Here is a 12,831-nt window from a genome sequence, read left to right as displayed (position 1 = left end):
CTTACAACCTTGCAGAATCAGCACTTTCCTATACCAGTCTCAGTTAACTTGAGTGACCCCTTATACTTCTGTTCACTCGGCTTTTTCCATTTAGGCCTTAGCCTGTTTTACAGGCCTTAAGCTCTCACTTCTTACTACAATTAGGAAAAAGTTTTTCACTAGGAGGGTGGTGAAGCACTGGAATGGGTTACCTAGGGAGGTGGTGGAATCTCCATCTTTAGAGGTTTTTAAGCTGAGACTTGACAAAGCCCTGGCTGGGATGATATAGCTGAGGTTAGTCCTGCTTTGAGCAGGGGGTTGGAGTAGATGACCTCCTGAGGTCCCTTCCAACTCTAAGATTCTATGATTCTAAGAACTGGATCAAGAGAGAATTTTTGGGGATGTGCGCAACAGTCTGGGCTATTTTTACCCATCAAAAGATGTGGTTTCTTACATGTGGAACATCAAGTTCAGCTAATAAAATGGCAGTTTCTGATAGTAGAAAGGTGGGGTTTTTTTAAATTTAGAGCAGTGGGTTCTAACTCTAGAACAGCAGGTTCTAAGTGAAAAGTGGCAGTTTCTAAATTTCTCTTTCCTTTTATCTGCCTCTTTTTCTCTGTGCCCTTTTGTTCTGTTTTGTTCTCTTTCCCTCCTTCTTTCTCTTTCTCTCACCCCTTGTTGTCTGTGCCCTGTTCTCTTCCCCTCCTAATCCCACTTTAGCCAGCCTATGCACAGTGGAACCAGATTTATAATGCAAAAGAGTCAGAATGGATATTATTTAGAATCTATCTGGAAGCTTTTGGTGCCTGAGCAAAGAGAGGATCTGGGCTTGCAGGTCATACATCTTTCTGCCCAGAAACAACTTTGGGATGAAGATGGGGGATGAAAATGACTAGGATGATAGCAGAAGCACCGTCAGGGAGTCATAGCCACTCTTCTACTGCAGGGTTTGCCTGCCTGTTCTTAGTGGAGTTTGCAAACCTGGGGAGGGGGGTTGTCGTCTATCTGTGTTCATCCCTAGGATATCTGAGACCATCTCTTGCCCTCCTGGACTGGTGTGATCTTTTCCCTTTGCTACCTGACTTGGGTCTGCCACTTCCCCCTCAGATTAACGTGATCCACCGTGCCACCCTGTGATGAAAGTAGATTGGCTCACTGACTGTGGGTGGCTCCTTTCACAGCCTTGGTGGTTTATCTGAGGTGTTACGTCACCTTCTGGTGAGTATGCAACAAGGGGAAGAGAGATTTGGGAGCTGTGAGCCTGACCCAAAACCACCTGAAGTTATGGGCTTTGGATTGGGCCTGGGATCTATCTGTGTCTTTCTATTCTACCCCCATTCCTGACTGTGTCTGTTACAGGCTAGGGGTGTGATTTCCAACTTGCATAGGCATATGCTAAAGAGCTGGGAATCATACCCCTAGCTCAGAGTCTGGAAGATGTAGCCTTTGTGAGGCCTGAGTGCCTAGGCAAATGAGTCTACCTGAAAGCTGTTGTATGTGCAGGCCATTGGGCTGTGGTGTACCTAGCTAAAGGCCCTGTGTGTGAAGCTGTGTATCATTCCCACCCTGTTCCTATAAATGCCACTATTTGGCTCAAACCTGGAAGGAGGCTGGGGGCCTCAGAGGTTCTTCCCTGGGAAATAACCACCCAGTACAGTTGCCTGCTCTGGAAAAGATTTGAAGACCCTGTCGGGATAGAGACTTCATGCAGCACGTACACACTACCTTCCTTACACTAGGTGGAAGGGGCAGAGATAGGGAAGTCCTAAATGGAGCATCTTCCCCCCTATTCAGTGCTGCTCTACCTAGTGGTCGGAGAGGTTAGGAGTGACAGAAACAACCAGCACTTCCACCTGCTGATCCCACTTCACATTTTCCTGCCTGGTGAGTCTTCACTTCAAGCTGTGGAGGGGGAGCTCTCCTTGTGCTTTGTATGGAGGAACAGGAGCTGAGTGGCTCCATGCTATCCATTGCTTTAACCCCCGAGGCCACCCACCATGTCAACCATTCATCCATGGCTCATGCTGTCATCCGCGCACCCTCTGAACTGTGCCATCCGTCCATACCACCCCTCCCATCTAACCAGTCTATTCCTATCACCCACTCAGCCCATCCACCCATGCCATCTCTCCTTCTCAACCAGCCATTTAATCCCTACTTATATTCATCCATCTTCTCACCTATAGACTTTTGAATGAAAAATAGGCAGGCAGAGAGCAGAAAGTACATAATCCCTCTCAGCCTGGGTCATCTGGGAGGAACTTTGGTCTTTATTTGTGGACACAGTTTCTTGTTTTCCATTTTATAACAAAATACAACTTTATATATATATATATTTTTTTTAAATACAGAGTTTAGGCAAAATCACCTGAACCATGTTACAAGGAGGAGGGAGGTAAATTGTTCTCTTTACCTTCTGAGGATAGGACAAGAAGCAGTGGGCTTAAATTGTGGCAAGAGCAGTTTAGGTTGGATGTTAGGAAAAGCTTTCTAACTGGCAGGGTGGTTAAGCTCTGGAATAAATTGCCTGGGGAGGTTGTGGTCATTGGAGACTCTCACCTGCTTTTAAACACCTCTCGGGGTGATCTAGAAAATACTTAGTCCTGCCATGAGTGCAGGGGACTAGACTAGATGACCTTTCGAGGGCCCTTCCAGTCCTACAGTTCTATTATTCTACACCAGCCCCCTTTTCCCCCAAAATAAAAAACACCTTCCCCCAAAACAGGCCCCTGAGTTCTTTGCAGCTGGTGAGGAAGGTGGTATGACTGGGTCAGAGCCATGGCAGGAATTCTGAGGTTGAATTTGGTTCAGCACCATGATCCTTTAGGAGGATTCTTTTAATGAGATCTTGTGGAAAAAGACAGGCTACCTGTACACTCCAGCTGACATCAGTATAAGTTATGTTGCTCGACGGTGTGAACAAACCACTCCCCTGAGTGACATAGTGACCTAAGGGCCAGTGTGGATAGCACTGTGTTGGCAAGAGATCTTCTCCCAACTGCAGCTCCTTGGGGCTGGAGTTAATTAAGGCAACAGCAGAGCTCTCTGCATCGGCGAGAGAGTGTCAGCATCAGTGCAGCTGTGCTGCTAAGAACTCTATAATGTAGCCAGAGCCCAAGTGTGTCTGTGGTGAGACGCAGGGGTGGCTATAAAGGAATGTGTGGACATGCATGATGGATGGGATGCTGGCTGAAGTTCCAGCATTTGCAGATACTAGGGCTGTTGTGCCCCCACCCCTTACCATTAATGGGATCTGTCCGTTTTCCCCCCCCTTTCATTACTGCACAGCCAAGGCTTCCTCAGCAGCAAGTTGCTTCGATCTTGTAGCCAGGCTGCCCGGCTATGGCAGGGTCAATATCTGCCCCTCTAACCTTTTCCCCCCTTGGGTTTACAGAGTGGGGGAAGGCATGTGAGATGGTCTCGGGGGCGGAGCCAGCGCTGGGCATATAGGCTGCTGGGAGCAGAAATCGGTGTGGCAGGCTGACCCGCAGGCTGGGTGGCCTGCTGCGGTGAGTTAAGGGGTGGAGGTGGCGTTCTCTCCCTGCCCCTCATGGGGGGCTGGCACAAGCTGCCCTGAATGTTCCTCCATGCCCCCTTAGGAGGCACACCCCACGGTTGGTGCACCACTGTGCAAGGGTACAACTCCCTCATTATCCATATAGCCTCACACCATTTGTTGTAAGAGATTGGTTTCACTATTGTGTCCTGTTTTCATAAAACCCACTCCAGAGGCAGCTGCATTTCAGGTACAGAGGAAATGATCCCTGGGTGGCATGGCCATGCATCTGTTAATCAGCTGCCATGCTGCACCCCAGAGTGGATGCATTTCAGCACTGGGGGAGTGATCCCTGGGCAGCTCCATTCAGTGCTTGGCAAGCAATCCCAGAGCAGCCTTTAAGCACCCGTGACCTCTCCTCCATTGTCTGCAGTGCGGAGATCTCGGCTCGTATCCCATCCATCATGCACTTCGCTTATTTCCTTTGGGGCACGTCTACACCACAGTTAGAAACTCGCGGCTGGCCCATGTCAGCTGACTCCGGTTCATGTGGCTGGAGCTAACAGGCTGTTAATTGTGGTGTAGACCATTGGGCTTGGGCTGGAGCCAAAGCTCTGAGACCCTCCCTGCTCGTGGGGCTCTCAGAGCCCAGACTCCAGCCCAAGCCTGCACATCTAAGCTGCAATTAAACAGTTTCTTAGTGTGAGCCCTTTGAACCTGGCAGCAGACACAGGCCAGCTGCAGGGGTTTAAGTGCAGTGTAGACAGACCTTAAGGAGACCATTTCACTGCATCCCACCACAGGCTCACCCGTTCCACCAAAGGGAGCTCTGGAAGAGGTGTTTGTTACCTTGAACAATGTTAATGAAGGGACAAAAGCACCACCCTGCCCAGGAAGCCATGTGGAATCTGTAGTTAGGAATCCTAGGCACATGTTCACAGGGGAGCGTAATTTCTTGGTTGTCTTAATTTTCCTCAAGGTCTTTAATGAGGTACTTATTCTTGGCTTTCAGTGCCTCATAGAGCAGGTCCTTGCACTCTCTATTCCAGCTTGGCATTAGCTGATACAGGCGCCGCATTTTCTCCTGGCTGGTGCTTGCGGCTCTAATGGTCTGGTATTGCTCGTCGTCCAGAACTCGCCCATGAAGAATGTCCAGGATGGGATCCACAGGGGAGGTACGTTGAATCAGCTGCACTCTGTGTCGGTCGACAAAATGCTCCTCTGGGGAGATGCACACAACAGTAATGAATTGATATTTGCAAACATGCAGTTTCATAATTCCAACCAGTGCTGGAATACAGCTGACTCTGGGGTGAGGCGTGGCAGCTGGTTAACAGCCACACAACACAGCAAGGCTGCAAAGGAGGGCGGTCACTTGTAATGCCATGCCCCTGGGTGGGCTGGCAGTAGCAGGGATTGAATTTGGGGCTCCTTGATCTTAAAGCATTAGCCTTTGCTACCTGAACTGAAAAACCCTGTTCTCTTAGCCACGGTTATAACAGGCTCATTAGCCTCCATCTGTGGCCCAGCCACCGCCTGGGGGGGAACAGAGCACCGCACTAAGTGGATTACAGATGCAGCTGCATCTGGGGTGAGGCACAGCCACACAGCCTTGCTGTACGAGAATCACTCCCCCAGCACTGAAATGCGGTTGCTTCTGTGCTAGGGTCCGTCAGCTGTTTAAATGGCAGAGGGCATTTAGGAAAAGTAGACTGCAATCACCTGGGTTAGGATTTTGCCAGGACCCCAAAATTTACACCCCAACTTATAGGGAAAGAGCCTGGAAGGTAGGGTAGGGTGAAAGACCATCAAAACTTTGGTTGGGTCAGCCCCGACACAAGATGACCGCACCTTGCTTCCTGTGGCGCAGCACCTCTCTGGTACCACGCTGGAGGTCAGCAGGGACTGCGAGTGGAGGGCACATCCTACTGACACTCCTCCACCACCCATATTGCGGCGGCCCCCCTCCCCCCATTAGCACCAGGCTCAGCACTTTACCCACGGGGGAGAGATGTCTCGACTGAATCACCCACATAGCTCCCTGCAGCACAGCGCCCCCAGTGCCCTGCTGGGGCGTTGGAGTCAACGCTAACTGCCCGGAGAGCACCCCCTACAGTATCCTCCGCCACCTCTCTGTAGCAAAGCCCTCTACCACCCACTAGGGAATTGGGGTCAGCAGTGACTAACAGGATAGCGCCCCCTACCCTGCTCCCTATGCTAGCAGCACACGAGAGTGGTGGGCAGTGGCAGAGCTGGGCTCTGGCTGGCTTGGTGGGTAGCAGGCAGGTGGTGGGTAGCAGCCTTCCACCCTGTAGGCTTGTCCCAGGAGGTAGCTCTGGGTGGGGAGGCAGATTGCAGGAGGGTCAGGTTGCTCTGCGGTGAGACCACACTTCTGAACACCCCTCAGACTAAAAGAGCCCTCAGGTGCTTAGGGACTCACCTTCCCCTCGTGTGGCACCACAGGGTTGCACTGGCTTTTGCCCCGCACCACCAGAATCTGTAGAGGAGAGAGGTCTAGTCAGTGAATGCTCGAGTCCCCCACGTTGTTCTCTAGCACCTGGCTGGGATCAGCACTGACTGCTAGGGGAGACTGCCCCCCACTGAGCCCTCCCTTCCCTCCCCACATCATCCCCAAGAGACACACTAGGAGGGTCAGGAACACAAATGCACATGTAAAGTGAGAGAGAAGCAGAGAGAGGGATCCAGAGAGAAAAGGACACTTCTGCTTAGACAGGGTAAAGCTCCTTTTTCTAGCTAGCTTCCTAGAGAGAGAGCTCAGGGACAGAGACTTCATCTAAAGGCTGTGTTGAAGTCTCTGCTACTGCATCAGCTAGCTAGATTAAAGCTACCTCAGGTGTGTAATTTGAAGCACATGTAGGCATCTCTCCTGATTGTCGTGTAGATATATACACAGACATGGCGAAATATGGGAGACAGCGCGAGGAACAGACGCACTGGCAGGAGGGGAAGAAAAAGACTCAGATAAACAGAGAATAAGCCAGTTTCACACGTTCAGCTCTTTAGTTGGGATCAGGTTTAAACTTTTAATTCCTCACTTCCTGTTACTTTAATATTTCATAGTACTCTGCCTCCACCCACTATTTCCCCCTTCCCATCTGCTTTTAATGCCAGCAATATGAAGGTGTGTTCTTTTCTCTTTTTCAGTCTGAGTCCAAAGTGCACTTGGACTGAATCCTTTGTATTCCAAACCATATTTTGCACAGACCAAGTAATAAGCAAATAGGCGCCAGATCTTTGATTGAAATAAATTGGTATAGCTTTATGGAGCTATGGTGAATTACCCCAGTTGAGAATCTGGCCCTAGGTTTCTAAACAAGAGACATTGTAGGCCAGTTTCTCTTCTGGGTTAAATTGGGGCAGCCCCAGTGAAGTTTGGCCCTCCTTCCACAGGACAAGTAGCAACAAGGGGGAGTCAGATGCAAAGCTAACACAGCGCAGAACCTTCCAGCAAGTTCAGGCAGGGATGGGGAAGAGATTATGCTTGAAAGTGAAAGTGAATTTTAAGCACACAGAAGGAAGAAATAACATTTAAAAAATGATTCAGGAAATGGAAGATTTGTTTTCAAAATCCCGCATTGAATAATATAAGATCCCCTCCCACACTTTTAACTCTTAAGAGAGAAGAGATGTCCAAGCACCAGCTGTCTAACAGACTTTCAACACAGAAATCTGGTCTTTTGTGATTATGCATGTTTGTTACTCCTCCTGTGGAAAGGGTTGGATGGGACCTTTGTGTGCTCTGTGCAGAGGAGCTGCAGTGTTGGGAGTGTTAGAAACAGACACAACAGAGACAGTACTTACAAAGGAAAAGCGATGCAGTAGGTTGTAGAAGACAGAGAGAGTAGAGCAAACTTAGTGTTTCTGTCACTTCTTAGAGGGGGTAAATCTCCTTTTTTCTAGCTAGCAACCTGTACATAAATAGGAGGGAGAGATCAGGGACAGTGGTACCTCCCTGATGATAATACTGAGCACTTATACAGAGCTTTATCATCCATAGATCTCAAAGCACTTTACAAAGGAGTTCAGTATCATTATCCCCATTAATGATCTCTCCCTGGCCCAATCCTTACCAGTCCCTGTTGCCTTGTGGAGTCTTTCTGCCAGGTCTCTCATATTGATGTCTGTCAGGAGCTCCAGAGTCACCTTCACCGCATAGTCCTCCCTATAGTAGCTGATCAGCATTTGTGACACATCCAGGACGTCAGCTTTTTCCAGCCGGCCCCGGGGGATGTTGCTGTATCCCTCCTTCACTGGGAACGTGTTCAGCTTGCTCTTGAACTTCTTCAACTCGTCTTGCCCCAACTCTTCCAGGATATCCACGAGGTGACACTGCACAGTCTTCACCATCCTGCCTCCTCAGCAGCTGAACAATACTGTCAGGGGGCTGGAACAGAGCTAGAGAGTGGTTCTTTGCCCTGAGAAGTGATTAGTGCTCAGCGGAAATGGGGCAGGGCTGAGGCAGCCAGATCTATTGCTTGTTTTCTGTAACTGTTCTGTGTCTGCTACGTCCTTGTTTCCTCTGAAAGATTTTGTCCTGCAGCATGAATCTAAACAAAGTAACAACAAAAGCAGATTTCTGGCTGTTTCAGATGTTGTCTGTGCACAGAATTTAAACTCCAATGCAGCTTAGATCCCTGGTTAGCATGAGCAGAGGGCTGTGCATTTGTAAAGCGTGTTATGAGTTCCCCTCTGTGGCTATGCCTTAGAAGAGAGCCCCTGCTTGTGCTGCCATTTGACAGGTTTAGGAAAGGTTGAAAGAACTGGGCATATTTAGCATAGAGAAGAGAAGGCTGAGGGGGAACATAATATTTTCAGATATATAAAAGATTGATAATTTGTTCTCCATATCCACAGAGGGTAGGACAAGAAACCACCTTAGTGTGCAGCCAGGATGTTTCAGATTAGATATGAGGAAAAACTTTCTAATTTTAAGAACAGTTAAGCACTGGAACAGGTTATGACCCATCTGCGCCTAAGGTAGCCCGCTTGAAAATGCCAAGGTCAGGGGAGAGCAGATTCTCCCAAACTGTTGGTTAATACTGCAGTTAGATCCACCAGCCAGTCACAGACAATGCTTCTGGTTCTCCACACTGGTTATCAAGAAGCTACAACAAAATATATGCAGCCCCTTTTATTGCATTTCAGTCTCTGGCTCCCAATCAGCCATTAGGTCTAGTAAAGAGATAAGTTATTTAAAACGCTATTCCCTTTACAAAAAGTTCTCCGGATCCCCCAAAGGGTCAGCCATATTACCAGATCAATATTGGTTTGGCTCTTACCCAAAATCCCATGCTGTCAGCCAATCCTTTAGTAACTAAAACTAAAGGTGTATTATAAAAGGAAAGAAACAAACAAGATGAGATGTTAAATTATCAAAGCAATAAGATACATACAAATGACTTCAAACTCTCTATATATCAGGTTCTCAGCAAAATTGTGGAGTTTGCAGGCTTGTACAGTCCCTCTAGAGTACATGTAGATGGGTCTTAGTCCTTTGTTTCACAGCTTCAGATGAAGAGTTGTACTTCTTCCAGAGGTAGGAAGCAGGAATGAAGACAAGATGGGGATGGTGCAGCGGCATTTTATAGTTTCTGGTCTGCTGGGTGGCTTGTTTCAAACACAACACAAACTCACAGCACATAGGCAGGGAAAATCACTGCCCACAGGTATGTCATCAGGACATGTAGGGACTTATAGACGCAGGCTTGGCTTCTTTTCCTGGGCTCAATATATAGGTGCTGGCCCTCCACGAGTCCTGTCTTTTTTCTATTATTCTATTGACTCAGAGATCCAAAGGGAATATTAACAACCAGATGAAACTTGGGTGCAATAATATAATTATTTCTCATTGAAATATGTAGTAGTCTACTTTTGAATGCATAATTGCTTTATGCCAACTAATACAGCTAATTATTTGCAAGCACATAGAAAATGGGTTTTACTTCAAAGTCACTTCTTGGCATCAACAGTCTGTGTGTTGCTTAATCCCTTTTCATGGTTTTGAGGTGGTCCTCAAATTCCTCCTGGAGATGGTGACTTTGGTGGACTTAGTCAGCAGCTGCTGTGTTTGGGGAGGCTGCTGGCAAAGCTGGGTGGAAGCTAGGATGGAAACTGTAACTGGCAAAGAAGGGACTCTGCCCCATGGAGGAGTGATTGGCATTGTTATAGGACAAATCGGCAGAAGGTGGGAGGGAGAACCAGTTGTCTTTATGGTAGATGACACAGCACCTCCGGTATTGCTTTAATTAAGCCATGGAGCAATGTCCCTTCCAAAACTGTTCTAATGAATTAGGCCACCTCGGGATAGTCCAATCCCTTTGTGAATCTTGCTCATTTCTTGGTCTCAAGGACTTCCTGTGACAGGAAATTCTAGTTTAGTAGTTGCACGTTTGTGTGGTATGTGTTTCCTCTGATCAGTTTTGAATTTCCCACCTTTTAGGCCTTGTCTATACTAGTCCTTGTGCCGGCAAAACTTTTGTCACCCGGGGATGTGAAAAAACACACCACTGAGCAACACAAACTTTGCTGGCATAAGCGCTAATGGGTTAGAGCAGGGGAGTTGGGAATCAGGGCTCCCAGTTTCGATTTCCAGCTCTTGGGAAGGGAGTGGTGGTTAGAGCAGCCAGCTAGAAAACAGATAGCCCCCCCAACTGCCCCAAATCAAACTCACCAACTCCTCCACACCTCCCCAGTGAAACCTTGCACCCAAGGCTTCCTGAAATATCTGCTCAGAGATGGACTTTTGCTGCATAACAGTTTGAAACCAAGCTGAGCAGGAGTGAATTCCAAAGTCATAGATTTCTCCTCCGAAGCTCTGCTGGCAGCTCTCTCTCTCATTAACGTCTCTCCCAGTCACAACTGCGGCCAGCTCACACAGGGTTTTAATAGACATTATCTTCTTCTTCTTCTTCCATGAGTCGTCATCCTCTTCCATGAGGAGGGCATGGTGGGAAAGAGGCCTCCAGGTGGGGAAAAAATGAAGATCATCAGCTCAGTTTAATGCATTTAGGGTGCATGGCTTGCACCTAGTGTATACATATTGCGCACTCTTACTGCTTTGATCTAAGGGGCTTGCTGCCTGTCAATCTTAAGGATTTACATGACTCCTGTTTCTGTAGCATCTGAGCACGTCATAATCCTTAATGTGTTTATCCTCAGGTAGGGAAGTACTGCTCTCCCCATTTTACTAATGGAGCCTGAGAGATGAAGTGACATGCACAAGGTCAGACAGGGAGTCTGTGGCAGAGCAGGGAACAGAACCCAGATCTCCCAAGTCCCAGGCTGGACTGGGAGCAGGAAATGATGCACAGGAAGACAGTTAAGGCGTCCTAAAGCTTTGCAGCCTTTCCTAGGTGCTCCGAGCCAACACAGTTACCAGACCTACCTAGTGGGCGCTGCTCAGGTGTCGTGAAGTTTGACCAGTGAACTGCGTTTCTGGTCACATATGGGAGAAGTTAATTCAATACCCCACCCCAGATTAATGAGCCTGCTGCATTTCAGACTGTCCATTTGTGTCCTGGGTTCTGCTTTGCCCTGTATTTTTCATACAGCTGCCCTAGATTTCCTTGAAACTCAGGTGCTCTTTACTGGCAAAATCTTCCGTTGGGATGGCTCACGTGTTCTGCTTTTGGGTTGCTTTGCCAGCTTTTTTTGTGGATCCTCCCTCGCATTGCGACTCACCCCCTCTTCTTCCCCTTTAGGTACAGAACATCTCAGCTACAGTTAGCCCTGACGGGCCGCAGGCCGTCTGTCATCCACCTCATACATCAGTGTAAGTGTAGATATTTGCTAAGGACTCTTTCATCTGATGCAATCCTGATGCAACAGGAAACTGCTCGAAATAGTCTGACCTGCTAGAGATGTTAGCGGAAATGTGGACTAACCGCTACCCTGCAACAATAACTTCTCTCCTCTTACAAGCTCTCAACAGTGGGAGGGGAATTAAAGCAAAGTCTGTTCCTTTAAGGCAGCTTGGCTCCTTTCTTCTTGACAGCCCTTCCCTTCCTGTGGGATCTGAGTCTCCTACAGGCTGCAGCTGTCTCTGGCATTGGGCGTGCAGCTCTCTTTCATTGCAGAGACTCGTTGGAATGGACTTTATTTGTCTTTGTCTCCCTATTCTGGCTGGAGGGGGATCTCATCCCAAATCCTTAAAGGTGTTTAGGTGCTTAACTCCCATGGACATCAAGGGAGTTAGGTGCCTAAAGCCTTTGTGGATCTGGACCTTCTTCTGTCTTCTTTTCGCTTAGCCTCTTCTCTGGGGGCTGCTCCGGTGCTCAAAGGTGAGGAATACAAACCTTCATGCTGCAGAGGACTCTCACTTAATCCCTCCTCCTTTCTTTTTTTTTCCATGGCCTCTCTTTATCTAGAGAGATGGGAGTCCAGCCAGTTCCAACCCGGTGCCACTGGCCGGAACAAGGGGTACAAAGATAAAAGCTTTAGTAAAGACAAACTGATACAAAGCCAATATAGTTAACTCTTTCAGTGCCTTACACCACATACATCCACTGATAATGCTGCTCACTGGGTGAAAACACACACCAGCTAATTCTCACGGAGTACAGCTTAGTGAATCAGAGAAGATTAAGGTTTGGCAGGGACCTCAGGAGCTCATCCAGCCCAACCTCCTGCTCAAAGCAAGACCATCCCCAACTCAGGTATTGCTCAACAACAGAGCATCAGAACAGGTAAGATGGCTCCATCTTTTAAGATGTCCAAAACAGAGACAAATGTGATGCTAGCAAGCAGGACCTCTTCAGTGTGACTGTGGTCAGCTCCCATCTCCTACCTCGGTTTCCTCATTTGTAAAATGAGGATAATGATCCCGCCCTACCTCACAGGGGAAGGGGTGGGGGGATTGTGTGGGCCAATTAGTTAACACATGCAGAGCCCTTACAAATATGCAGCTGTCAAGAATCTGATCTTAGTGCTCCTGCTGTAAATCCAGAGCGACCAGTGTGAAGTCAATGGAAGCAGGGCCAGATTCTGATCTCAGTTGCTCCAGTGTCAGTCTGGAGTGACTCCACTAAAGGTAATAGAGTCTCGGCCTGATTGTGGTTTCAGTTACCTGGCTGTAAATGCAGAGTGACTGTACTGCACTCTGGGCTGGATTCTGATCTCAGTGACCCTGGTGTAATTCCAAAGTAAATCCACTGATGTTAGAATGTCTCTCTCAGTCTACCGTTTAAATTCCCATACCTATAACTGCACGGATCCAATCTGGCTGTTTTTGGGAGATGGAGAAACAGCACACTGATCTCTGCACAGGCAGTGGAAAGGCAGTGATCTCTCTAGGCAGCACCGGGGCAGGGCAGCGTGATCTTTCTCAGCCTTGCTCT

The 12,831-nt window shown here is 48.2% G+C and overlaps 2 protein-coding genes across 4 annotated transcripts in view; one reads left to right on the top strand and one right to left on the bottom strand.

Annotated features, from left to right (window-relative positions):
- Positions 1-2,229: 2,229 nt before the first annotated feature.
- On the bottom strand, positions 2,230-12,816 carry LOC137160144 (apoptosis-associated speck-like protein containing a CARD). 3 transcript variants are annotated; one of them, XM_067558593.1, is made up of 6 exons: positions 12,561-12,816; positions 10,167-11,898; positions 8,890-9,850; positions 7,567-8,043; positions 5,916-5,972; positions 2,230-4,696 (listed from the first exon to the last, which is right to left on the bottom strand). In XM_067558593.1, exons 4-6 carry the CDS (start codon positions 7,841-7,843, stop codon positions 4,440-4,442), a joined length of 591 nt encoding a protein of 196 aa, XP_067414694.1. In that variant the 5' UTR covers positions 7,844-8,043; positions 8,890-9,850; positions 10,167-11,898; positions 12,561-12,816; the 3' UTR covers positions 2,230-4,439. The 3 variants fall into 3 exon arrangements, with proteins under 3 accessions (XP_067414694.1, XP_067414695.1, XP_067414697.1); XM_067558594.1 differs by having other exon boundaries at positions 7,567-9,850; XM_067558596.1 differs by lacking the exons at positions 10,167-11,898; positions 12,561-12,816 and having other exon boundaries at positions 8,890-10,005.
- Positions 12,050-12,831, top strand: part of LOC137160143 (pyrin-like) — a 58,830-nt gene continuing 58,048 nt past the window's right edge. The window contains exon 1 of the mRNA XM_067558591.1: positions 12,050-12,180. The gene's annotated coding sequence lies outside the window, so the exon portion shown is untranslated. The remainder of the gene's footprint in view (positions 12,181-12,831) is intronic.

The sequence above is a fragment of the Emydura macquarii genome, unplaced genomic scaffold (genome assembly GCF_026122565.2).
Source record: "Emydura macquarii macquarii isolate MOO-44397 ecotype Brisbane River unplaced genomic scaffold, CSIRO-AGI_Emac_v2 contig_2141, whole genome shotgun sequence".
In the NCBI taxonomy this organism is placed as follows: Eukaryota; Metazoa; Chordata; order Testudines; family Chelidae; genus Emydura; species Emydura macquarii.
This window is presented reverse-complemented; position numbering and strand designations above follow the sequence as displayed.

Bases quoted from the DNA above. Each gene is read 5' to 3' on its own strand.
- LOC137160144 (XM_067558594.1), bottom strand. From the start codon at position 7,843: ATGGTGAAGACTGTGCAGTGTCACCTCGTGGATATCCTGGAAGAGTTG. The intron at 5,973-7,566 runs GTAAGGATTGGG...TCTCCTCTACAG, and splicing joins CCACAAGGCAACAGGGACTG to ATTCTGGTGGTGCGGGGCAA. The intron at 4,697-5,915 runs GTGAGTCCCTAA...GCATCTCCCCAG, and splicing joins TGGTGCCACACGAGGGGAAG to AGGAGCATTTTGTCGACCGA.